At 27.4% G+C, this 27,841-nt stretch overlaps 1 protein-coding gene across 1 annotated transcript in view; it reads left to right on the forward strand.

Annotated features, from left to right (window-relative positions):
• LOC136969516 (proteasome activator complex subunit 4-like) overlaps nt 1-27,841 on the forward strand; it is a 61,299-nt gene that overhangs the window by 25,101 nt on the left and 8,357 nt on the right. Inside the window, exons 2-29 of the mRNA XM_067263694.1 lie at nt 859-999; nt 2,232-2,348; nt 2,449-2,493; nt 2,572-2,721; nt 4,571-4,634; nt 5,667-5,741; nt 9,841-9,963; nt 10,081-10,170; nt 10,455-10,513; nt 14,235-14,441; nt 14,513-14,699; nt 14,780-14,869; nt 14,934-14,998; nt 15,067-15,220; nt 15,291-15,389; nt 15,473-15,610; nt 22,102-22,323; nt 23,290-23,447; nt 23,533-23,625; nt 23,722-23,777; nt 23,855-23,920; nt 24,056-24,111; nt 24,198-24,296; nt 26,896-26,958; nt 27,036-27,131; nt 27,210-27,338; nt 27,426-27,617; nt 27,693-27,829. Coding sequence (XP_067119795.1) covers nt 859-999; nt 2,232-2,348; nt 2,449-2,493; nt 2,572-2,721; nt 4,571-4,634; nt 5,667-5,741; nt 9,841-9,963; nt 10,081-10,170; nt 10,455-10,513; nt 14,235-14,441; nt 14,513-14,699; nt 14,780-14,869; nt 14,934-14,998; nt 15,067-15,220; nt 15,291-15,389; nt 15,473-15,610; nt 22,102-22,323; nt 23,290-23,447; nt 23,533-23,625; nt 23,722-23,777; nt 23,855-23,920; nt 24,056-24,111; nt 24,198-24,296; nt 26,896-26,958; nt 27,036-27,131; nt 27,210-27,338; nt 27,426-27,617; nt 27,693-27,829 — 3,171 coding nt within the window. The remainder of the gene's footprint in view (nt 1-858; nt 1,000-2,231; nt 2,349-2,448; nt 2,494-2,571; nt 2,722-4,570; nt 4,635-5,666; nt 5,742-9,840; nt 9,964-10,080; nt 10,171-10,454; nt 10,514-14,234; nt 14,442-14,512; nt 14,700-14,779; nt 14,870-14,933; nt 14,999-15,066; nt 15,221-15,290; nt 15,390-15,472; nt 15,611-22,101; nt 22,324-23,289; nt 23,448-23,532; nt 23,626-23,721; nt 23,778-23,854; nt 23,921-24,055; nt 24,112-24,197; nt 24,297-26,895; nt 26,959-27,035; nt 27,132-27,209; nt 27,339-27,425; nt 27,618-27,692; nt 27,830-27,841) is intronic.

The following is a 27,841-nucleotide window of genomic DNA, read 5'->3' on the forward strand; positions in this document are numbered from 1 at the left end:
ACTATGAGTTTTGAACCAAAGTTGAAGATTTTATCTTTATAGAAAGAAAAATTTTTAAGAAATAGTTTCATTAAGTTTTGTTAGGTAATGATACTAATTGGAAAAAATCAAGTGACAAAATAGATAATGTTTTGTATTTTTATTTTCGTGGTCTTCTGCATATACAATAACTTTTTGTTTTTAATGCTTCATCATAATGTTGTCATGAAAGCATTTCAGATGTTAAGAGTTTAAATTAAATGCTTGTTACTAGCAAAGTTTATTTGAACTGATATGACCATTGAACAGTGTAACCAAAAACATATTATTGGTGCATAACACATCACTAGTTCATTTGTGATGACTTCTTGATTGTTGTTTTGGACAGCGAATGCAAAATGCCATTGATTCTAAGACTCATCTTGAGTTTGGACATGAAAAAATGGATTAAAAAAAATGTGCATCTTTAGAATAAAAAAAAAATACAATATTACAATATATTAAACATTACTTAAAATGCTAAAAGCATAGTTTAACTGGAACAGACAATAAAAATTAATTTTTACAAATGATTTTGATGTTACTGAAACCTAAACTGGTAGAAAGTTCAGTGGCTTGAAATTTTTTTGGTTGTTGTTGTTGGCTGAAAATGTTTGAAAGTCTAAATTTGGCATTCAAAAAGTAATTTAAGGTTATCAAAGTATTGCATAGAAAAGAATAAATTGTCCAAATGTCAAGTGTCTGTTAAGAACTACCTGTATAATTTCTATGGATTTAATTTGTAAACTAAGTATATTTATTGGATTTATTAATAATTTTCTGTATAGAAATTAAAAAGTAAACCGAATATGCAGTAATATTTTAAAAATTTATTTACAGATATTTAAAATTATATGGAAGAAAGTTTTCCAAAAATGACCATATACAGTTGATCAAACTGTTGTACAAAATCATTACAATTCCAGATTTGGAGTTGAACATTTTACAGCATGTTGTTCACATATTGACATTGTTATTGAAGTAAGTGATATCTTATTTAATGTTTTAGAAGAAATTTGTATTTTTAATTTATAAAAATTTTTAGTTGCTGTTTAATAAAATACTATTAATGTCTCATATTTAAACAATTATTTTTATTATACCTTAAATGTTTGTTTAAAAAAATAAATTATTGCATTAGATAAATAATATTATTTCAAGTGATTATAGATTAATTTTGCATATTAAAATTGTTAATGTATAAATTAGTCCACATAACAGATTTTTAGCTTAGACAAATTACTTATATTATCATTAGTAAGGAACTAATTGTCAGAAATTCCTCATTTATAGATTATGACCTTTAACATTAATATGAATTCAATAAAATTAACAATTTTTCTTTTTTTTTTAGTTTAGTAGTATGTTAATTGATGTCTATAAGGCTAAAACTGTAAGAATGTCAGCTTGCCACTCTGGGGATCTGAATTTGTAGTTCAGCTTCGATACTCAGAAATTTTCTTAGTGGTCAGGCCATGTTGGGTATTGTTCCTCACTATTCAGCTATCCTATTGAATGCCAGCTGAATTTGTTATCGGCCTGAAACTAGCTCTTCTTAATGCCTTTAAGACTGAGAGTTAAAAAAAAAATAGTGTTAATAAGAAAGCTTTAGGGTTTAATTAAATGGTTAATAATATAATTACATTTATAAATTAATATTTACATTGATAAAAATAATTTGATTACTGTTAAAGATATAAAACAAACTTTTATTTAAATTATATACACAATGTTATAATCTAGAATCATCAAATATTAATGACTTGAAAGTTTTGTCTATAGTTAGACTCGTCACCATCTGTTAGTGAGATTAATAATTAATAAGTTTGAAATAATTTAAGTAAATATATGTGTGTATGTAAAACCAATGATTTGGAATGGGATTCAACTCCCATTCAAATTGTATTTTTTCAAACCTATTTAAATTTATGAATTATTGAATAACTTAATTAACCCAGTTCTAATCCTAAAAGTTAGTGATGTTAACAAATCTTTACAAAAAACATATAATGTACTGTATTGATAAATTATTGTAAAACCTAAAACTTGTTTGAAATTATTATTTTTTGAAATTTTTATCATTTTTTGTTTATTTCAAGACATTTTAAACTTACTTTAGGAATGATTTTAAATTTGTAAAATTTAGTTAGGCTTTATAATAAAATCAGTAAAGAAAATAGTTCTATTTTGAAATATTTAAAATCTTAAAACAGAAAAAAGGAATTACTTTCAAGAGAAGATCTTGAATTACCATGGAGACCTTTATATGAATTATATGAAAGAACAATGTATTCTCCATTTGAACGACTAGGAATGTTTCTATTACCATTGTAAGTTGCATTATTATACCAGTCTGCTATATTATATTATTTTTGTTCTATAAATATGCATTTACAAAATATTAAAATTGTTTTACACATTTTTTCCCAGAAACTTAGATGCAGGTTTGAAAGGATTGATTCAAGCATGTAGAATGTAAGATTTTATTTCAATAGAACTAAAACAGTTAATTTGTATGCTAATTTACTTTATTAAAATTATTGTTTTTTACAGCTATTTTTCAATTGATGCTACACAGGAAATGCTTTCAGAATGGTATCCTCTCATCTGTCCATTTGATACATCTATGAGCAAAGCTATTTCCTATTTAGAATTATTTCTTCCAACTTGCTTGCCACCTGAGCATCACGATAAAGGATTCAAGTAAGAAAAAATTACCTATTCTTTTAATGAATTACCACTCTAATTTAAGTAAAATTGCAGTCATTCTTTTTGATATAAGAATGCCATAAAATAACTTAGAATGAAAGTATATTTAAAAATATGTCTAAAAGTTAGGTTTTTAAAAATTTAAATGTTTATTTTTTGTATTATTGAAAATTTTATAAGAGGAAGATAGTGTTTTTTATTTACTAATATTGAGTGGATATTAAATTTTATATAAATCTGTCCTTAATGTATGCAAGGGATACATACATTCCAGGCATTCATCTGTAATTTAATTTACCTTTATTCAGCTTTGAGAATTTTATATCACAATTAATATCTCATTAATAACTCCATTCTTAGTACTTTTGAGCTTTTTATGCTCATCTTCAGGGTTAAAAGAATACTACTACTGTAAGTCAAATTTTATGTAACTCAGGAAAGACTAATAAAATGCTGCTGTATATCCTTCATATATCATAATCATAAGAATCTTATATTATCCTTAGAAGAAAGAAGAAAAATAAGTATATATCATAAAAACAAAAAAATCTTATCCATAAACAGTGATGAATTAGCCGAATGGTTACAAAATAATTTTTATAAATTTGAATTATTTTGTTTTTTTGAAATTTATATTAAGTATCTGCTAAGCTCATTAGGAAATATAAGCAATAAAATAATTAACAAATGATAAATTCAGTTAAATTTACATTTTTATTACCATATGAATAGTAACGTAGGAAACCGTCTTGAAATCTTATATGCTGTTAATTTTATTTGTGAATTTCTTCAGTAGACATTGTTTGGATCTTGTTTGTTCAGTTTTATACTTAAAAAAATTTATTTAAGAGGAACTAAATAAAATATTTGAATGTTAAAGTAACACAATTGCATATATATATTATGTGAAATTTTTGGCAACTGCCTCCTACAGCAAACATTTTTTAATAAAAATGTTTGCTGTAGGAGGCAGTTGCATTATACTTTGATAATTATGAAAATGTGAAAACGGAATGATTTGTGTTTTATAGAAAATCAATGTAATAACAAGAAAGTTGAGTTTATTTGAAAATAAATACTTTACAAAGTATAAAACATTGATAAACCTAATTCATTTAATAATAATTTGAAAAATTTTGGATTGAAACTGATCAATGAGAGAGATGATTTTCCTAATGATGACAGTTTGGTTGTTAATGTATTAGAAAAATTATATTTTATTTTTAAAGTTACATAGAAGTTAATGTTAATGAAAAACTTACAAAGTATTCAGGTGGAATTGATATTATTTGAAAATATTACTTTATCATTCTTCTGTGTTAACATTGTACAATGGATGCTGAGTATAAGTTATAAACCTAAAACATTTCTTATATTTAATTTTTTTCAGCATTTAAGTGTTTCAGACAGATTGGCCAACACAATTCAAACAAGTGTTTATTTTAATGCTCTGTTAGTGCCCTCAGAGTGGAAAGAGTCAAAAATGGAAAAAAGTTTTACTTTGAATTAATTGGAAAATAATAATTATATCAATAGAATAAGAATTTAAATAAAATCTTACATTATATGAATTTACATTTCATGTAAAATGATAGAAAATATTTTAATTTTTACAAAAAATCTCTTACTACTATAATAAAATATATGTAATTATTAAATATAATATCATTAAGATATAAATTTTTAAAAATATTTTTACTTAGTTATACGCACAGACAATAACAAATTTTATTATAGAATTTTACTCAAGAAAACTTACTATAAATAACGTTTGCATAAAATGTTTTTAATGATGATAGTCTATATTTCAAATATAAATAAATATAATAATTTATTCATTCAGGTTATGGATGCCTGATTTAATGAAAATATGGCAATCATGTTATAATATTAATCCCTGGGAAAATGTAAGTTAATGTGTTTCTTTTTAATTATAGATAGTTTAGATAAGTTATATATTTATTTATTAAACTATTTCATTCTATTTATAAATCTATTTGTGAATGAGGAAAGTCAAACTATAAAACAATCAAATCTATTTACTATTGTACATTACATATATATTTATAAGGAATGAAAATATTTCTAAATAAGCTTATTTAAATATTACTACAGTTGGACAATTTAAATATTTACATTTTGTTGAGAAATTTATATTGCCCAAGATTAAAAGCCAGTACTGGCCAGGACTAGTATTAAAATTTTGTTTTCTAATAGCAAATTATTATTTTTTTTGCAAATATCTTTGTTTTCAAAGGAACATTTTGTTTTATTCAATTAGAAATTCAGAGCACTATTGAAATATAATTAAAAAATTAATACATAACCTTTTTTGTTAAATTTTTTAAAATAATGAATAAAATTTAGGTAATTTTATACTGAAATGAAAAATTTTGATAATATAAAAGAGATAAATGGCTGATAAATGTATTTTTTTTTAAATTTAATTTGTTCAGTTTATATTTATTTAGTAATTTAATTTGTTTTATGCCTAAAATACAGTTTATTGAATATTGATAATGGGAGATGAAGACAATAAAAACAGATATGAAATTTAATTGCAATAAAATATGTTTAAACTATTTATAAGCTAAACATTTTAATGTAGTAAGTAAAATTAATTAAAAATTGATGACGACATATTATTAAACAAAAATAATAACAGTTAAATGTGTTTAAATGGAACTTTCTATGAAAGAAAATCTGAATTCATATTAAAACTGCTGATTTTTATTTAAGTTAATTATTAATTAATGAACTTAATTATTATTATAGTAAAAATTATTATTATAGTAAAAACTTTTACGTGTATCAGAATTTTATAACAAAATATAATTTCTATTTTATTACAAAATATATTTTTAGAAGTTAATAAAAAAGTTATTTTAAATCTATTTATTTTAATTTTGCTTAAAAAACTACTTACTTTTATTATTTAGCACTTGGTATGGTTATTTGCTCGCCTAGCTAATGATAACATTGGTTATATTGATTGGGAACAATATATTCCAACAGTGAGTATTAATGTTTAATTACTTATAAAAAAATTTTTAATGTAACTAATTAGAATGATTCATAATAGCTAATGAATGTATTTTAGAAATGTAAAATGTATCTTATAAGTAATCTTTTTATTTATTTATTTATTGTAGAACTAAGCTAATTTCTGCTGTAAAATATACATTACTTGAATCTTCTAGATAATTGAAATACCTGAATATTATGTAATGTTTTTGAACTGATTTCCAAAAATTTTGGAATTATTATTGTTCTGGACATTTTCTTGTCTTTAATTTATTTATTTTAAATAAAAGGTCTGATTTGACTTTTTTTTATTTTTTTTTATGTTTCTAGTCAAACATTTATATCTAAATTATTTACCAGTCTTATAATAGCTGATGATAATTTTGGCATTTTATTTGGAAACTTTAAATGTATTGGGTTGGATGTTTGTATGTGTGTTTATGTATATGTATATACACTACATGCATATGCATGCACAAGCACAAATTTATTTTTACAAGTCTACATGAATACATTTTTTTTTATATAACTTGATGTATAAACAGAACATTATTATAAGTTAGAAAAGCATTTTTGCCTATTTTATTTAATCTTCATCAGTTAAACAATATTTGAACAGAATGATCAGTACAACTTTGAAAAACATTCTAGGCATTTAAAAAAATAAAATTTTTAAATTGCATTCAAAAAGAAAACTTATACATTATAACATTAGTATTCCACATATTTATTGTATTTTTAAATGTATTTATTTACTGTAGATGGATGAAAATATTTTTAAGATATTCACAGAAATATATTAAAATAATGTTAGATGTATTCAGATTGAGGTGTTACTCGATCTGTTTGAAAGAATTCAAATTTTAAAAAATATGCATATGTTCTGGTAAACAGATGTTAAAAATTTGGGTTGAACAAAACACTGAAGAAATACAAATTGCACATCTTGTATATATATATATATATATATATATATATATATATATAGTTATCATAAAATTTATCAACCAATCAAGACACTTGACAAAAAGGGCCTGGAGAGAACACTGAATTCTTTAAAGTTCAGAGAAAAAACATTGCATTTGTGGCATGAAAGTTTGCAAAATTTTAAAATTTAGAGTGCACAAAGTAGGCTCTTATATCTATATATAATTGTCTACTAGTGGCTGGGTGGATAAAACCACTGAACCAAAGCAATTGGTTGCAGATTTGTGTCTGACCGACAGATTAGACTTATGAAGTTTTCAAAGTCCCTTCATATGTCTACCTAAATAGGGGCCAGTTTCCCATTGAAAGTCCTTCCAGGAGTCATTCCCCTTGACAGATTTATTCTCATTTTGCATTGCCATAGCCCATCAAATGAAACCAACCCATAGTTTATCATTAACAGTAAAATTATAATAGTTAATTAGTCATTAAATACTATAGTTTGTATATAATATTTATTGATGTACAGTAGACCCCCCTATAACATGGTAGATACGTTCCGTGTTACATGAATCTGTGTTGTACGAGTCACTTAACCCTGCGTGAATCGCTAGGAATCGTTCTCTTACTTAGGTCGCATGGGTCTGTCAGACCCGCCATTTTTATTTTGAAATTAATAAATTTTTTCTATCGCGTAGAAGAACTACAATTTTTCCGTTAAATTCTACGCTTTGTTTTCTATTTAGTAGTATAAATTACTTTTGTATTGACAAAATTGTCTTTTCAATATTTATTCTTACGTAATTTGATGAAAAAAACACAAAATAATAAACATATCAAATTTCAACTCTCTGTAAGTTATCTGACATTTCACCGATAATCATCGGGTTTGTTTGCAAATGGGGAAGAAAGATCACTCATTTGTGTGAAGTCAGTAGAAATTCAGTACTACTGCTAAAAATTTTTATAATAGACCTCGCGTTACCCCCTATCGCGAGAGTCAATAAATATTAATTGTTTTATGGCTCTATTAAAAAATGCTTTTTTCTGGGTTTCAAATCGACTAATTGACAACTGTTTTATTTTGTTTTACTCATTAGAATGTCTTCTTCAAGATTTAACAGATAGTTCTGTTAGATTTTTACACATGAATTTTATTTTTAATTTTTAATGTGATATAGTCGTGTTATAGTAGACTTAACTCGATCACCTAATTTAAAAATTGACATCGGTCAAAATATTATTCAATCTATCAAAATTCTTTGTTGATAGTTTAGATATAAATGTTTTCTCTGCACGAAATGAATCAATCGAAAAAATAATGAGAGGACCATCAAAAATTCGGCAATTAATGACATGTTCTCGATTCTGTAATTTGTTTTTTTTATAATATAAAATATTCACATAATAAAACTTTAAAAAGGCATCCATATCAATATCTGAATGTTATCAAAATGCAATTATCAAAAATTTTATAATTTTCACAATTTGTATTATCATAATTTAGTTTTGAGTTTTTTTGTCGCGCTTTGTGTATCGCGCGACAAAACAGTCGCTACGCGATCAAACGCAGCGATTTCATTCATAATTACTTGTTATGTAGATCGGGCTAACTTTTTAGGTTTGTTTTGTTGTGCCGCGATGAAAAATGAATAAATAATATAAGCAGATTATAATTTAAAATATTTTTATCAGATTAATCTGGATTATTAGATTATAGAATAATTATAGCTATGCGATATGATTGTCGCGTAGTTGTAATTATTTTCCATATATCTAATTTCTTAATGTTTACTCATCTGAACACTGTCGAACATTTAATTAGCAATTTATAGCTCATAACGCGATTAAAACAAAAGAATTTATAGCGATTGTGTAAATTTGATTACCAAGATCATTTTCGAGGGGGCAGGATATTTCCCGGAATTTTATAGCTAGACTGTTTTCACAAGTTTCTGATTACTTAGTAAAAGTGAAAAAAAGCCAACTTGCATTGCCTAATAAACGAGGAATAATCATAAATTAATTATAAAAGTGATAAATAAAAATTATATGAAAAGAATAAAAAATAATTAAAATAATTAAAAATTAATTAGACATTACTTTTAAAAACAATATTATAACAAAAAAAAGCAAAAATATAAATATACAAATAAATAACGATATGATAGGATTTAATAAACACCGCGCGACAACTTAAACGCGATAAAGTTATTGCGACACTCGCTATCGGCAACGGCGACAAATTAAACGGTTTTTTTTTACCCCCATCATGAGTCGCATGGGTCTGACAGACCCAAAGTATTTTTTTTCTCAAAAATGAGCGTTGCTATTCAAAAAAATTTAACAGCATGGTAATCGGGTTAGAAAGTTAGAAGAATATTAATTTTTTCAGATTTTTTTGAAAATATTCAATATTAAAAAATTTTAACTAAAGTTCACGCCGGGACTGTAAGACCCATGCAACTCACGGAGGGTTAAATACATGAGCCAATCACAGCCCGGCACGTGTGCAGTTTAGGGCTATGGCTGTTTGAAAGGTTTTCTTCCATAAAATTAATCGATTCTAGAATAATTTGACTCAACATTTCCAAATCACGTATAATTTTTTGGAAATAATCCGTATAAACTATGCTATGAACAAAAAATTGCAGGATTACTTACCGAGTGTGCACCGTTCAACGACGTCATTGCTTAAGCTTGTTTTTGTCACGGAGCGGCTCATTGAACAGCGGGCACGTGTTTCCTGATCAGAAAATTTTTCGCATAAAACTAACTTAACTTTGGAGACATCATTAATAAAAATATAATTTTTATGGCTGTTGAATAATAAATATTTTTTAGTAGATCCAGTGCTCGTTTAAACTCAACGGTTTGTACAATATTCGCTATTGGTCCAGATTTGACCAATCCTGTTGCGACACAAGTCGGCGATGACGTTTTACCATGTTATATGAGTCTGTTTTAGCATGTTATATGAACATATGATCGCAATTTTTTTGCGGTGTTATATGAATTCGTGTCATATGAACTCGTGTTATAGGGGGGTCTACTGTATTACATATAATTTATTATTTATATTAAAAATTTATGTACAGTACATATGTTTATGTTCAGAATAGTATTAAAATTTTAAAATGAAATTATTTATTAATATTATAGATATTTACAAGACTTTTATACAGTTTTAATTTACCTGGAAGTACAAACAAAACACAAGTTAAAATTTTATTAAATACAGGGATTGATACAAATGCAGTTGTTATTTGGATTGTTTCAATGTTGGTAAGTTAAATGTTGAAGATTTATATTGCTTAATTATTTTTTATTTATTGCCTGTTAAATATTTCAGCATTTATTAGTCACTAATTTATTTAAAATATTTTATTTTTTTTTTTGAAGGGTGGGAAAAGTAGTTGTCAAAAACATATTGCTCATTTTTTCAAGGCTGTAGAATCATATTATCATCCTTCAAATAATGGAAGATGGATGGTAAGTATATATAAAGTTAATTTTTTAAATTAACTTAATGCAGCTCTAAATTTATCAAATTATGAGTATATAGTAATATAGAAATGAAACATTTCAAAGTAAAGAAAATACTTTGTATTAATTATTTAAAATTAGTGCAATTGTAGCCCAATCATTTAGGTGATCATTGAATGTTTCTGTAAAGAAAATAATTTTATTAGTAGATTTTTGAGTGTTTTTTTTTTTTTTTTTTTTTTTTTTTTTTTTTAATGAATGAATGAATGAATAAATTTCTTTAATTTTAGATGAAGTTACAACGACTACTGCATAAACTTCCAACTGCATTAGTGAAACGACTTAATAGGTTAGTATTTTTTATAAACAATTTTTAACAATGTATTATTTTACTCATATTTAAATTAACAATTTCTCTTTTTTTTTTTAATTTTAATACTGTTGACAATTTTTTAAATAGTGCATACTTTTTTACCTTAATTTCATTGAAACAAATAAAATTTACCATTTTTTCAAAAGTTAAATGTCTTCGTTTTTAAATTATCAAGAAATAATTAATAATAAATTTCACTACAGCATTGGGGAGCAATCATACAATACACAAACACCTCTCTTCAATGACCCTTTAGTTGTTATACATACAATGCAGAACAAATGAAGTCATTTGAGGATTTATGAATAATTACCTTTTATGCCTTAGATAATTTTAAATTTACTTTACTATTCAAAATTTTGCAATTGCAGTATAATTGAAGTGATGAGGTTTAATAAACTGAAGATATTTATTTTCTATAAAATAATAATTCAACACATGTAAGAAAAGAATGAAATAATTTGATTATGCAAAACTTTCCAAAAGATTTAGATATTTCAAAATCATAGTTTAATAATTTTATTTCTTAAATCAAGGATATTTTGATGAGTGTGTAGCATTACAGATGCTCAACAATTCTGTACTATATCAAGTTAATTTTTAATAATTTTGTTAGACATCATAAAATTATCATTTTTGTGAATTAATATAAATAGATCTGTTATGATTTAAATCTATTTCAGAGTTGGCAAATTGTTGTATAAAACTATAATGTACACTGCTGGCCATTAAAATTGCTACACCACGAAGGTGGGATGCAACAAATGTAAAATTTGCATGAAAAGTACAACATACTGGGATATTCAAATGATTAGCATTTCAACACATGCTCACAAAGCTGGTAGGAGTAAGGCCACATACAGTCTGTATAAAAGAGAAGATTGTAAAGTGGGTTTCTCATACAGAAATCACATTCACATGTTGATTGCCTGTGTAAAGTTTTTGTTATGCCTTGTGTAAGGAGGAGGAATGCCTACCAGCACATGTTAGAGTTTGATCATGGTAGAAGCATAGCCTACAGGAACTGCGGTTTATCGTTCTATGCCATTGCTGATTGCGTTGGTCGTGATTCCATGACTGTCACAAGAATATGGAAATGTTGGATCCAGGAGGATCATACAGAATGCCATGCGGGATCTCAGTGGTCTCTGGTCAGTAATGCCTGAGAGGACAGACATCTCTTCCACATGGCCTTGCAGGATCATACAGCCACATCACTTACCCTGAGTCAGGAACTTGTGTCATTTTCAGAACATCAAGTGTCTGCACAGACAGTGCGATGACATCTGCAGCACCATGGATTATCAGCTGGGCAACTATTGCTGTGACTTCCCTTGACGCTGCAGCAGAGACAGGCATGTCTACAATGGTACATTCAATGATGAATATGAATGCAGGACTGAAGTCATGTCATCTTTTCAGACGAAACCCGGTTCTGTGTACAGCATTATGATGGCCATATCCATGTGTGGAGGCACTGAAGGAAATAATCATTGCCAATTTGCATTCATCATTGTCTTACAGGCCCAGCATGTGGAATGATGGTATGGAGTGCCATTGGGTACATATCCCGGTCACCTCTTGTTCACAGAGCCAGTAATTTAGACAGTTGCCATTACATTTCTGATGTGTTAAGGCTGTTGTATGCTCAAAGAATAGTGCACAGCATCACGCTACCTTTTAATAGGATAATGCACAACTGCATGTTGCCCATGCTGTTCTGACTTTTCTGAATACAGAGGGTGTTCGAATTGCCCTGGCCAACACATTCTGCAGTTCAGTCACCAGTTGAAAATGTCTAGTCAGTGGTTGCTGAGAAACTGGCACACCACTACTTGCCAGCCAGTATGATAGATGAACTCTGTATGGCATAGAGATGTAACTGCATGGACGCTGTACCCATATCTGTCATCCAAACGTTGACTTGATGCCCAGCCAAATTACAGTTGTTATTGCTGCCAGAGGTGACTGCTCTGGGTACTGATTTCTACATTCTTTGTACTTCAAAATTATCTGTCAATTTAATTGTCTTTCTCCCATTATATGTGTACAATGAATATGATTTGCTTTCCTTCTTGGTGTAGTGTTTTTAATGACCAGCAGTGTAAATAAAGATATATACTAGCAGTTACCTACTTTCATATGCCATACTGTTCTAAAAAATGTGTACAATCAGTAGAATTCCTTGTTATAAAGAACTGTTCCCAGAGCTAAACTGCTCTTTTAAATGAACTAAAATGAATCTTAAAAGTTTTACATTTTTACAGTGAATGTTACAATGTGTAGAATATTGTTTGAAATATTAAAACCATAGATTAAAATAGAAAACAGATAAAAATTAACTTTCCCAAATGATTTTGATATTTCTGAAACCAAAACTGGCATGACAGGACACCACTACATGATATCTCAAATTTTAAATTTTTCAGCTGAAAATGTACAAACACTAATTTATGTTATCAAAGTGCTGTGCACAAAGAAGAGAGGAGTTCAGAAGTTTATCAGTATAGATATCTCTTGTACAACACTGTACTGCTCTAACAGGGTTTGAAAATTGGGGATATCCCCTGTACAACATGACTTCTGGTTTCACTCTAACACAGTTTTGGAAATCCTCTGTACAAAATTTCACAATTTTTAAGTGTAAACTCTGCTGTTCAATATTTTTTATATTCAAGTAAGCATGCGTGTTCTCTCAAATTTACCCATGGATTTTAGAATATTGAAATTTTCAAATTATTTTGTGCTTTTCATCAGGTTTACTTTGATGAAAACTGATAGTTCAGTGTTTTTCTTCCTTGTTTTAACTTTTCTGGTTTATTCTCAACCGGGTGTCATTGTCATTGCTTTCAGACTTAGCCCTTATGACTGTCACTGTTTTCTTTTTATAGATTAATCTTTGTATTTAGTAAAGTTTATTTAAGCATTTTTAGGTAAGTGTTATTAAACTTTTTTTTTTTAAATGTAGGTAAGCAATCATTTGTAAAATGACAAACTAAATACTGATATCTCAGTACTTGACCAATTCAGTATTAGAACACAAATTCTGGGATAAAGTTGCTTTATACTTGACTGAACAAATGTGACCCACTAGAACAAATTTTTGATTAACAACAAATTTTTTTTTTGTCCTTAAAATTTTTATGATAAAAATAAAAAGTATGAAGATGTTGCTGATATTTCTAATTGAGATCAACAGAAGAGCTGAGATGATGACAATATTTTGTAAAAAGAAAATGCCCTCGTCAAACTAAAATTAATATTAAAGCATAATACAGTACTTTTAATTGTGATTGTTAATTAATTATTGATTGTAAATGAATTATCAATTGCTTTAATTAACATATTTTGTATAGTAATGAAAAAGAATAGTATACTTTTGCTAACTTATGGAACTTAAAGTCTAATGCAAAACATAGGGTTCTTTCATATAGCATGGATTTGCATAACACATCACTTTTTCGGAATGTATCTACAATGTTATGCAAGGGGTACCTGTATTTTCATTTATCTGCAAATTTTTTTTAATTTACATTGTTTTGTAGGTCCAGTTATTAGTTCTGATATCAAAATATATCCTGTAGAATATTTTTAACACAAAATTGACAAATACAAATTTGTATATTGTTTTTTGTGTCTTGAAAACATTGCTTATGTATGCATGTTTTTAATTTTTATTTATTATTTAACTATGCAGGGAACGATATCGTCAACAGACCTGGGAGACACCAATACCTGACAGTTGTAAATTAACAGACAAAGAAGTGACAGAATTTGTAAAAAGCATGGACCATGTTGTATTACTATCTATGTTTAGTAAAGGAGGAAGTAGTGACTGTGCTTTGGCACTTCAAAACTTGTCCATTTTATGCCCTGAGGTGGTCATTCCTCCAGTGTTAGAAAGGTAAATACATGGAATTAAGTAAAAAAACAATAGCAGTGAAATTAGTTTGTAAGTTTTATAATTTTTTTCAGGTTGTATTCTTCATTGGAAACATTGACTGAGCCTCATTGTCTAACAGCTGCTATGCATTGCATTGTGGCAGTTGCCAGAATACTTGTTAGAGGTGGTAGTCGCTATGCTGAAGGACCAACTCATGTCATACCTCTTCTAATAGGTTCATTACCAGGAATTGATCCAAATGATATTAAAAAATGCATAGTAATATTTGTGATCAATATGAAAAATAATTGAATTTTATTAATTTTACTTGAATTTTATTAATTTTAAAATATTTTTAGGTTACTTTCCAATTTCTTTCCACATTTACATCTATTATTACTATTGTTGATTGTTCAAGAGCTCTAAACTACAGAAATGATCTTACTGAGGTATGAAAATAACTTTGAAAAATTGAATAGTTTATGATTAATGAAAATATAAAATGTTTTTCAGATTGAACAAGAAATTTGCCTTGCTTCAGTACAATTTGAAGATTTTGTACTTCAGTTCATGGATAGGTTATTTTAATTGTAATATATGAATTTAAAATTTTATATTTCTTTCTAATTTTTTTGCAATTTTATAGATGTTTTATGCTAATAGAAAACAACAGTTTAGAAAATCCTACAAAATTAGATCGAGAAACAGAACGGATGAATCCAGAAGAAAATATACTTGACATAGGTTTATCCTCAACATTTAGCAGCATATTGACCCAGTGTTCACCAGATATATTTCAGGTAGTAATTTATACATTTATGAAAATGATTTATAATAAATATATTAAATCTTAATTTTCTGCATTTTCAGACTGCATTAAAGAAATTACAATCTTTTGTAACTAGTCATATTTTAGAAACAAGAGTATCTGGAAAATATGCTGCTAATATGTGTCGTTCTGCTTGTCGAGTAATGTTTTTATTCTTATATTTAAAAAAAATATATAATTTATTAATTATTATTTACTTATATTTGATTTTTTTTTTGAATAGGTAAATCCTGAACAGGCATTGAAAGCATTTGTTCCTCATTTTAGTAAGCTTATTATGGCTCTTACTGCTACTGAAGATGTAACTAAAGAAGAAACACTTGATAATGAATTACTATTTAGTCTTCTTCTGCTTTCAGAGGTACTTGTTTTATTTAAGGATTTATATATATATATATATATATACACAGTCAAACCTGTTTTTATGCGGGGGGATAGGGACCGCATTAAAAAAAACGCATAAAAAAAATCTCACGAAACTTCACGAATGGCTGTAAATAATAGTTTTCGCGACACAATTAAAAAATATTTTTTTTATGCGGTCAACAGGGACCGCATAAAAAAAGTCTCACATAGAAAATAACTCAAAACCGTATGAAATAGAATTTATTGACAACAGATGTCAGCACTTGACTGCATCGTCTGGTCTATCGTCTGTTTTACATATTTTTGTCCAGGTGGTGTTTTGTTGACTTAAAAAGTAAATTATTTCATTTTTCGCATATTCATGCAATAATATTACTATAATAAGTGCATTTATGCTATAATAAGTTTATTTAGCTATAATAAGTCAACGTAAGACATGACGAATTGCACGAGACTAGTCGCCAACTATACCGCACAAATTAAAAATTCGCATTAAAAAAATCGCACAAATAAAAATCGCACATAAAAAGAGCGCATAAAAACAGGTTTGACTGTATATATATATATATATATATATAAGTGATGGGACAATTAATCAGAATTGGGAATCTGAAAAATCGGACATTTTCTAGGAATCGACAAAATCTCGTTATTTCTGATTCTTAAAAACGATTCTTCCACATTTTATAAGAAAATTAATTATTTATTTTACTCAAAGATTAAAAATTTTTTAAATTAAGATATTAACAATCAAATATTAGTTTATTGGAAACTTTTATCTCAACAAAGCAGAGAGTACACAATGCCCCCTATACACAAGGTGACATCTGTCATGGCAGACTAACCGTGGTTACTAGTATACTATGGTTACTAGATAATCTAGTAACCATACTCTTAACTGTCCCCATTTTAGGGGAGATAGAGTGACTTTAGGGTTGCCATCCGGTCAGCTTGACTGGCAATCTATTCTGTATTAATTTCAAGTCAAAAACTCTAGGACTACTTTTTGATTTGAAACATTCATTTTAAGTTATAAGCGAATTTTAAAAATATGACATCACTTCCTGTTTAGTGAAACACCACTTGATGTATGAAAGTATTTGTTGATAATTGCACATTATATTCATTTGATATTCATTGTTTACTATTTGAAATTTCAAACATTTAAAACATTCCATATTCATAATGTTCTAAGAACAACATTTTCGAATATGCAAATTTTGACTAATTGTGGAACTTGCCACCAGCCTGAAGCATACTAATAAAGTTAAGCCATGTATTGTTATAAAAAAAGACTCAAAATCCAAGTAACAATTAATAAAATTGCAGATAATATCAAACTAACATGCAATTACTGTAGACCTCCCTATAACATGGGTTCATATAACACGGTTTCCTATTACACGGCGAAAAAATTGCGATTGGTTTTGTATAACACACTAAAAGAGACTCATATAACATGGTAAAACGTCATCGCCGACTCGTGTCGCAACAAGATTGGTTGAATCTGGACCAATAGTGGACTAGCAGCCAAACTACTTGCCGCCGTACAGTGCCACACGTATATACGGAGAGTTTAGGCAAGAAAGTATTGATAAATTTTTATACAGTTCTTGTGAAAACAACATTTACAGTATTATTCAACGGCCATAAAAATTATATTTCTATTAATGATGTCTCCAAAGTTCAGCGAATTCTTCGCAGAAAGAATAACTTATCAGGAAATGCATCTGCCGTTCGATGAGTCGCTCTGCGACGAAAACAAGCTTAGGCAATGGCGTCTTCGAACCGTGCACACTTGGTAAGTAATCCAACAATTTTTTGTTTATAGCATAATTTATATGTGATTTGGAAATGTTGAGTCAAATTATTCTAGAATCGATTTAATTTTATGGAAGAAAACCTTTCAAACAGCCGTAGCCCTTAAACTGCACACATGCCGGGCTGTGATTGGCTCATATATTTAAGGGACTCGTACAACACAGATTCATATAACATGAAACGTATCTACCATGTTATAGGGGGGTCTACTGTATCAACAAATATTTTCACACATTAGTTGGTTTTGCTAAACAGGAAGTGACATCACATTTTTAAAATTGCTTAAAACTCAAAATGAATGCTTCAAATCAAAAAAATTAAAATTCTGGCCTTTAAACCATTATTATTTTTAATAATTTTTATTTATTTAATTTCGCCTGCATTTTTTTAATCCTTAATTAGAATTTTTTAAATTAATTGCAACCATTTTTTTTTCTTTTGTGATATGACTATAGAAATTATGTTGTTTGCACAAATTTTAATTTATTTTAATTTTTTAGTAATTTCATGTATTTCTTCTGGGACTGCATAATATAACTAAACATCTACTCAAAAACCTTTAAATACTGCAGCCAAACTTTAATATTTCGAACCTTCTCGGTCTTGTTCAAAGACCTTTTACACTGTTCTTTTCTTGAGAAAGGTCTTTGAACAAGACCGAAAAACGTTCGAAATATTAAAGTTTGGCTGCACTATTTAAAGGTTTTTGAGTAGGTGTTTAATTTCATGTATTTTTGTTTCATAAATTTATCTGCTTTTTAAATATTTTAATTATAAACGAGTTAACAAATTGATTGAACTATCATGCTATGGAGTTTCGAATTGAGGCCAGCAGTCAGCAAAAATATTTAATTGTTGGACAAACAGTTTCAAATGTAAACAAAATTATATTTTAATTGAAACAATATTATATAAAATTGTTTTTAATATTTAATATGTTTATGTGAAATTCAGGTTTTTATCTAGTTTTTCCGAATTAATTATTCCTAAGATTTTAAAAACGAAAAACGGAATTCGTGGGAAATTTTATAATTCTTCCTATTAAGGCAACCAATCTCACGCTGTAACATCATAAAATTTACACTAAACATCCAAATTCATCATTTTCTTTTGTCCTGACAATGATCTCGTGACTTAGTTTCCACGGCAAATCTATAAAAACCGCATCTCCCCCCCTCAGGGGAGTCTCTTTTGATCTGCCAGTCGGTGTGCTTGTGGACGAGCTGCGAATTAATTGTTCGTTGGAGTCACGAAAATTTGACCTAGTGCCTATAATTTTGGATATTCTGTCATCTACAGACTTTGCAAAGAGGTATGAAATGATATCTGTAAACTCTGTAAACTGTTTTGTTATAAATGGTGTCTTTACTCGACTGTCAGCCACACCTTATCGTCGACCCCATCTCACCTCCTCTCCACTCGCGTAACGCGTAACGAAACATAACAGCCATCCTTGACAAGTGAGTAGGTCAACGACCTGTTGCTGGAAGGAGCAGTCAGACTTCCTCAGACCCTTCCACAGCACACATTTACTTATAATGATAAAACGACTTTCTTATTATAATTATGAAATTTTTTATGATGATTCACAGATGTGCTGTAATATATTAAATTTTCAAATGAGATTTGTGTGATTTTGAGTGAAAATACTTGTTTGTGCTGTTTAATGCCATTTTGAGTTTTAAAATCGATTTTTCAAGATGAGTCAGTCTAGATATTCGTGGTTGAAGTGGATAAATTCAAAAATTGGTTAACTCGTGACAACGATATTTGTTTGACTCATTTGCCAAACCTCATTTAGTGTTAAATACAATTGAGTTAAATTATTTAAAAGACATGCCCATTGTGAGAAGTGTGGAAAAAAAATGCATCTTTTCACTTATATTCCCTTCCTGCAATCATCTTGTTGAACAATAAAGCAGTATCCAAAGATGGCAACCAAACGTGACACAATGGGATAGTTTGAGTAAAAGGAAATTAACTAGTTGTTATTTCTTTGAGGGTAGCATTGCAATATTAACTTTATTGGAAATAAGATTACAAATTTATTTTGTAGTACACAATCCACTTTTATGAATGGAGAATTTTCATGTTTCTTTCAAAAGATTGATTCTGGATTTCTCAATTATTTTCCATTCTTCAGCTTGATGTTTATTAATGAATGTACCATGCTTGTAATGTAAATCATTAATTTTTCTAAACTAAAATAAACTTTAGAAAGTACTGTATTCAAAAGAATCTGAATTGGGAATTGTATTGGAATCGGGTAATACGTACATTTTAATGTCAAAAAATTTCAGAATAAATAATTTAAACATTTTTACTAATATTATTTTCATTTGTTTTTTTAAGTGATGTGTACAAGCAAATTTTTAAAAATCCTTTGAAATATAATTTATTGTTGCATTTTCATATCATGAAATTTGTAATTTTGTGTGAACTAAATGTGTATTTTCTAATTACAGTAATTTGCATAATTATTATTATTGATTCTTTTAATTGATAAAAATGACTTAAACAAATCAAATTATTCTAGAAAAAGTGTAAGAACATTTTTAATGAAATGATAAGTAGAAAATAAACTTAATTTTGCTTCATAATACATACTATAAATTATTAAGGAAGATTGAAGAATATGTCTGAATGTGTGAATAAGGTTTTGGAGAAATTAAAGCAATTTTGGGGAAATTTTTAGGAGAAAAATAATCATACAACAATAACTGTAAAATTATTTACAGTAAAATGGAGTAGCCTCTCAGTTAGGTCTATACATATTAATTGGAAAAATTTGCTAAAATGTAGGGAAGTCCTGTGTTTTAAAAGTGAAATTGGAATGTTGTTTACTTTCTGTTCACTTCAGTAACTTGTTACTTTGCTTCCTACTTAAGCCTTGATTGCACTTGCAAGTTTCCAATGGCATTGGCAAGCAATACTGGCAGTTACTATGGAAACAACTCCATAAGGCATCTAGTGTCTCACAGCTCCATTAAGGAAAATTCTGACATGTTGCATAGTTACTGCTGAGACTCATTGCTTTTGATAACTAATAAACTAATAGTATATATATGATGTCAGAACAACAGAATCAATGCTGTGCTTGAAAGTGTAACAGTGCATCTGATTGGCTGATATATTAGCATTTCCAATTGGAAAATTAGGTCTAATGATATGCTAATAATGCTATAAACTTCAGTTAATGTGATCAATAAGAGCATACTATTGAACAACTAATGACCATCTCAAGTTAAATCTAGAGTAAGATTTAACTTTAAATCTGAATTGTGATTTAAATAACTAATATCAGTGAGTTAATTCTCAAATTACAGATTAATGCATATGTTGTTTGAATTCTTTGTAAAACAACATGAATGTATACAATTTTCATGAAGATATATATAATAGTAATTTTATTACAAGTTAAAAATAAGCAAGGTATAATCGTTTATGATAGACGTAAACAATTAAATTATTACAGGATTTCCAGTTTAAAACATTTCTATCAATTATTTTCTGCTTGATCTTTGTTTTAGAGTAAGTTTTTGTAACAAAATGATGATTGCTTATTATTTTTGTGTTGTTTCTAATTTTCAGGTAACTGTTATATTCCCATGTCTATATTTATTTATTTTTTTTATATAACACATTATATTTGTTACTGCATTTGTATTTATAATATGTTTTTATATTTTGCAACTAATTCTAATTATAACAACTAGTATCAACAAAAGTATAAAACATTCAGCAACAAGTTGCATAACTTTCCTGGCAAAAATCATTTAAAAATGTATGTGACACCATCTTTTATATATTATTAATTATTACAAAATGACAGAAAGCTTAATTTTGAAGGTAGAGTTGAATTTTATTTTTAAAAAATTATAAATGATGATAACGAATAGAATCTTCATTAAGTCTGACCCCACTCGATACATGACATATGACCCCTCCTCTATCTCTCCACCCCTGGATCTTTAATCACAAAAAGTTAATAGCATTAATGCTCCTAATACACAAATCCCCCTGCAGAATTTCAGAAATTTTTAACAAAAGACACAAGTTATTAAGCTTCAAAGGAGTGAACAAAATTATGCCCTACACACACACATACAGAAAAAAACCCCAAATTTTTTTCCATTAATGTTTCAAGGTCCCGAGTCCAAAAATGAAAAATCTTGGTCATTTTTCTTGACTGATTACTATACTTTTTCTCTGTTATATATAACAGCCAGGAAAGTAAACAGTGTCTCTAACAAAACAAAATATTATACCAAACATTATTTATATCTAAGTATATTTGTCACTTTGCAAAAGTCAAATTTGAATTTTTAATATTAAACTTTCATAATGCATTTTTAAGAAGGCATTACATCTTGAATATATACAGTACATAAAATGTTATATAAGACTTAAACATGGTAATTTAATTCAAGTGCCAATAAAGGGTGCGTTGTTTCTGAATTGAGATACAACTATTGGAATAGAAAGTCTTTTATACACTTATGTCTTCATGAATGATTTTTATTTCATAAAAAAATATGAAAATACATTAATTTTACAATGTGAACAAAAATTGAAGCATTTGTTGAGAAGTTTTTAAATTAACATTGTAGAGTAGTTTTGTTGTCATTATTCTATTAATTAAGAATAATGAATTTTCTATTTTAGGTTGTACGTTGTGATGGTCGTCAAGTGTTGAAATACAAAAATGAATTAGAAAAAGTATTATATCGTACTGTATCTTTGAATTCACGTCAAGGATATTTATTGGCAGGAGCCTTATTTCGTCACATTTTGAGAAGTATGGTACTAGTATATCCATTAGATTATCGTAGCACCTGTGTACCATGGGAACAATGTCAGAATTTTCAAGACTATCTTCCTATTCAGGTATTAGTTTTAATGGTTTAATGATTTGTTATACTGTTGTGTATTATTGTAATAAAACTTTAACTTTTGAGAAATACTGAAGAAATAATTTCCTTCTGATTCTGTAATAATGGGACTGTCTTAATAATTCCTTTTAATCACATTATGCATTTTAAATCAAACTGTTTATCTAAAAGTTATCAACTATAATGTAATTACTACTTATATAGGATGTTATTGAAAAGATGGATGTACAGTATATAGAATATAAAGCACATTTTGTAATTGAATTTATGATAGGTTAGTCTGAAGTTTTGGTTAAAAGTGAATTAGATTTATCTCTAATGGAAAACAATATGTTCAGAAGTTTTGGGTATGTTGTTTCAAAATGTCTGCTATAAATGCATTGGAACACAGAAGGGTCATTGTACACTATTTGAAAATAATCGGAATATATCTGTAAAACAAACTGCTCAAGTTCTGAAAAAGTTTGCCAAATCTGTAGATTACTTCAGAGTAAAAAATTTATTGATTGAAAGAAAAATGAAGTGGTTATTCAAGATCAGAATTACAAGACGACAACATTCCAGAAAGTTTGAAAAAATTGAATCGAAAACCATGTTCTTAGCATATACACTTGCATAAGTGTATATGCTAAGATAATTGTAGAAACTACAAAATATTATAAAATGGGATCTAACAGTTGACAACATGAATTGCATATGAAGACATTTAAAATAATGGAATTAAAAATAGTTTCTCTTTGTTTGTTTATTATTTTTTTAACTCTTGTAACTATATAAACTTTACCTTCATGAATACAAAAAATTGGTAGCAAATTAACAACCACAAATGTGCAAAGTGCACAAGTATGGAACTTCTACTGTGAATGTAATTGCTATGACAAATTATTAATTTATTTAAAATTTTAATAGTTAGTTTGAAATTTTTATAATTTAAAATAATAATAATAATTTTACTGAAAAGGATTGGGGAAAGCCTGGCGACATCAATAATTTAGGAATACAATGGCATATCCCAACCAAGGAAGAAATTGAATTTGTGCATCATTTACTTGAAACTTTTCTGAATTCTGAATTAACAAAATTATTAGAATGGAGTAGAAGTAAAATTACTTTAACAAGGTATTGATTATATTCATTTATTTTTTAAATGTATTAAATAATACTTTTTAAATCCTTTTTCTTTTCTTTTTTTTTCTAAATTAAGAGATGAATTACAATGTAGTCTCAATTTAGTACTTGAAGGTCTACTTGGGGCAGGATTTGTTCTTCCAATATGGAAAGGAGAATCATTTAATGCGTAAGTTCTGTAGATATTAAAATTTATAATATTGAATTAAATTTATAAAAAATGTATCTGAATTTATTTATTATGATATAAAATTTTGATTTGCAGAACTGAATCATCTGTACCACTGTATTGTACAAGAGTAACAAAAGATGGAAGCACAGGTAAACTATTTTTTTACATGCTTAATTTTCAAATAATTTTTTATACTTTATAAAAATTTATCAAATTTATTTGACAGAAATTCACTTCAAGGATGGTAGGAATGTTCGACAAACAGTTGCTGAAATTATTCAAGAGGTTTTAAGTAAGATAAAAAATATCCATATAAATTTATTAATGATAAATCTCTTATTTTGTTTGTCTATAATATATTGTTATTGTATAAAGATTAAAAGATTATACTCCTATAATTTTTGTATTTAATATTTATATAATTCAGGTCATGTGATGGAATCATTTGAAGACGATACAAAGTCATTATTTTTAATTATCAGGGTAAGTATATATGTATGTGGTTGTGTGTGTGTGTGTGTGTGTGTGTGTATATATATTTTGTTAATTTTAATAATACATTAATTTAGATATATCGAACCTTAATGTTTTATTGGGGTGCTACTAAGGAAGAATTTGATTCAAGATGGAAAGGCTTCCATGTTGTTAAAAAAAGTCTTGAAAACAAGGTTAGTTGTTTTTATTATTAATAATTAATACCATAATAAAAATTATGATTTAAATCCAGGTTTATTATCAAAAGAAATTTCCTTACTGGTAGAAATAATTCAAAACTACAAACATCAACGTTTTCAAAATTTATATCATTAAACCAAAATAATGTCCTCATTTAAGGACAGTGGGCAGATCAATAAGCCTTGAATGTGAAGTAATGAAGACAGAGAGGATGATAAAAAGAAAGTTAAACATGTGATGTCATATCATTGTGAAGTAAGAATACACAATATTTCAGAAAAGTAAAATATCTTTGACCCAATAAAGAACAAAATTAGAGACTAATATGAAACACTTTCAAACATTGAACACAAAGGGTGAGATTACACTTTCTGCAGATGGTTCAAGGTTTTCCTTTACAATTTTTGTTTTGACATCTTTGTCTAATTTTCTTAGAAAATGCTTCATTTTATTGTATGGAACACTTGGCAACAATTGATTTTGGTGGAAGTTTTATAGATGGACATCGTCTTAGTGGTCTCTTATGGCAATTTCCCTTTACTATTTCAAGAAATTTTTAGGGACTTTCTTCACACTAGATCTTTTGCTCTTCTGAGAAACTATATTTTGGACATGCTTTCTTTTAAACAGCATTATCTTTAGATTTCTTTGAAATCTTGATGTGTATGTCATCATTTACTTGTACCAAGTTTCAGCAACTGCTGTTATGTTATCTTATCTGGCAATGATTCATCACTAGAATCATCATCCATTTACTAAAAAGTTTTCCTTTTTAGTAAATAGATATATGTAAATTAACATTTTTAATACAGGTTTTTAATAAAGGTTTTTATAAGAATTATATGACAAGCACATTAAACATATTATAGGAATATTTCTTCAAGTAATAAATACTTCTTTTAATCTTTAAAATAAATATATCATCAAATGCAATAACACTAAACAATAAAAAGTTGTGTTTGTGGCCATAAAAACATTAAGTGGAATATGCTGTTGTGAATTTTCGGGGCTCTGGTTTACCCTGTCGTGAGTCAGATTGGTTTACTTCATTAAGAAAATGGCCCCCGGTGATATCGATGTTTCTAAATCTACTTGAGTGTTTAAATTGTGAATTAAAAGGTGAAATGATAGAAATAACTGTTTACCCAAACCAATCTAAGAAAAAATTTTGGATAACACTTCAATAGCAACATTCATATCTTCGATTTTAGAAACAGCCATTTAGTTAGACTTTTCAACCAATTCGTGTATAACTAAATAAGGATAACGATGATGTCATTCTTGTTTAACTCATTTGCCTTTACGAACGTACCCTTAGTTTCACCGGATTTTAAGGAGGGAACACTTATAACGTGGGTCAGACAATGGAGTTTAATACCAATCAACTTAAAATTTATTATAACAAAAAAAAAATTAAATAACAATATTAATCAGAACTACCTACATATATAATTATATATCTTCCACTGATTCTTATGTCAACCTATTTCGTATATTATTAAAAGTATCGAGACTGAAACAATATATATACCAATCTGTTGTAAAAAAAATCAGAAACATAAGCACTTTAATTTTTTTTTTGTTTTTTAAATAGACAACTCATGACAAATTTATGTCAACAAAACTGATTCTATTTACATAAATTTGTTCAGTATTTATTGCAATTAAAGTAAGTTGGATACCTTGGATGATATATGTCAGAAACTTCTTCACTTCTCATGTTATGCTCTTCTGAATCAATACTGGATTCAAATTCCACATCTTCCCACGTTCTCAATACTGTTTAAAGCATCATAACATTTTTTGAAAGTGTACTGTACAACTTTCCGGGATTTTCATCCATGTATTTATGACATTAATCAACTAGTTGACCTCTTAAATATTTGCTATTGCAAATATTGGGCTAATAAAAATCATTAAAATAACACAATGGAATTAGTGACAGAGAAATAAGATGAAAGGCACTAGAAGTTTCTAATTATTATGTTATCATATCAAATGTAAGATGCACTCTATTTTCAGAGATGCTAAAACCTGAAAAAGTGCATCTTATTGTTGAGTAACTATGGTATATCAATCATAATTTTAGAGAATAAAATATGCACGCTAGTCTTTCCCTAAAAATTACATTAACAGTCATAAAAGCACTAAACCTACCAAAGGTTTTATTAAACTTTAAATTTAAAAGATAATTTAAGTTTCAGTTTTACATAATCATATGAATAATTATTAAATACAGTACAATTAATACTTTGTACAAACATTTGAGAATAGGCTTTTTTTTTAAAAAAATTTTTTTAGATATTTGATCTGTTTCTATAGAATTGCTGATTTTATCCAATCTGTGATTAGAATAAAAATAAAAATAAAATATTTTATCTATTTGTCATTAAATCAGAACAACATAACTGAATATAATTAATCTAAATGATCCCATAAACTAAGTACAGTTCTTGCTCCTTACAATTTTATTTTATAGATTGAATTGATAAATATTAAATGTACAGTTTAAATTCACAAAAGTAGTAATTAGCATGAAGTGAAAATATATAATGTATATTTTAAACCATTCAAATAATAATATATTTGCAGTTAATTGGATATAAACGTCATGTAAGGACATTGCTCATTGATCGTACATTACTTCAGCATGAGGTAAATAACTTTTCACTTCTATCATTGAAAGAGCAGAATTTTTAAAATAAATGATTATTTATTATTATTTTTGTCAGCTTCGTATTTTGGAAAAAAACAAAACAATCTTCACAAGATTACATCAAAAATTAATTTTTGATTTATTAGGTCTCTCAACTAGTCATTATAGTAAAGTAAGAGAATTTATTAAATTTATTTTGTTATATATTGCTTTAAATCTATTTACAACTTGAGATTTTAAATTATTTTAGATTCGAGCAAAAGCACAAGAAGCTTTTCATTTGTGTCTGAGATCTTATCCTCATTGCTATCATGTTTTTCTTGAGAAAATTTTAAGTTTCATTCGCAAAGAAACAAATGCATCACATGAACAATTCAAGGTAAAATGTTGAAATAAAGTTAGAATTATGTGATTTATTATTGTTGAAGACGAGTTCAAAATGGCTAATTTTTATATCATTTTGTAGGGTGCTTTATATATTTTACTTGGAATAAAGCAACAATCCTTACTGAGAGTTCACAATTGGGAAATTTTGAAAGATATCTGGCCGACAATTATCAATGCACCTCATTCGGAGAAACCTTCCATTATTAAACTTTTAGAACACATATCTTCTACAGTATTAAAATATTCAGATACAATCCAGATTGAATTTCAGGTAACTTTTTTTTATATTTATTTTATCAAATTTTTTTCATTGTAGGAATATAAACATAACTTTATTGTATATTAGGTAACTGATGATGTACTCAATGAAGCAAAATTGCTTTGGTCAAATGAGATTCCTCTGCTATTAGAACCATGTCCTTCACCTACCAGAATAGAGGAAGCAAAAGCAGCTCTTCTGTTGAAAAATCAGAAGAATATAAAGTAAATTATATC

This window comes from Centruroides vittatus, unplaced genomic scaffold (assembly GCF_030686945.1).
Source record: "Centruroides vittatus isolate TY-2023 unplaced genomic scaffold, ASM3068694v2 contig_18, whole genome shotgun sequence".
Lineage (NCBI taxonomy): Eukaryota > Metazoa > Arthropoda > Arachnida > Scorpiones > Buthidae > Centruroides > Centruroides vittatus.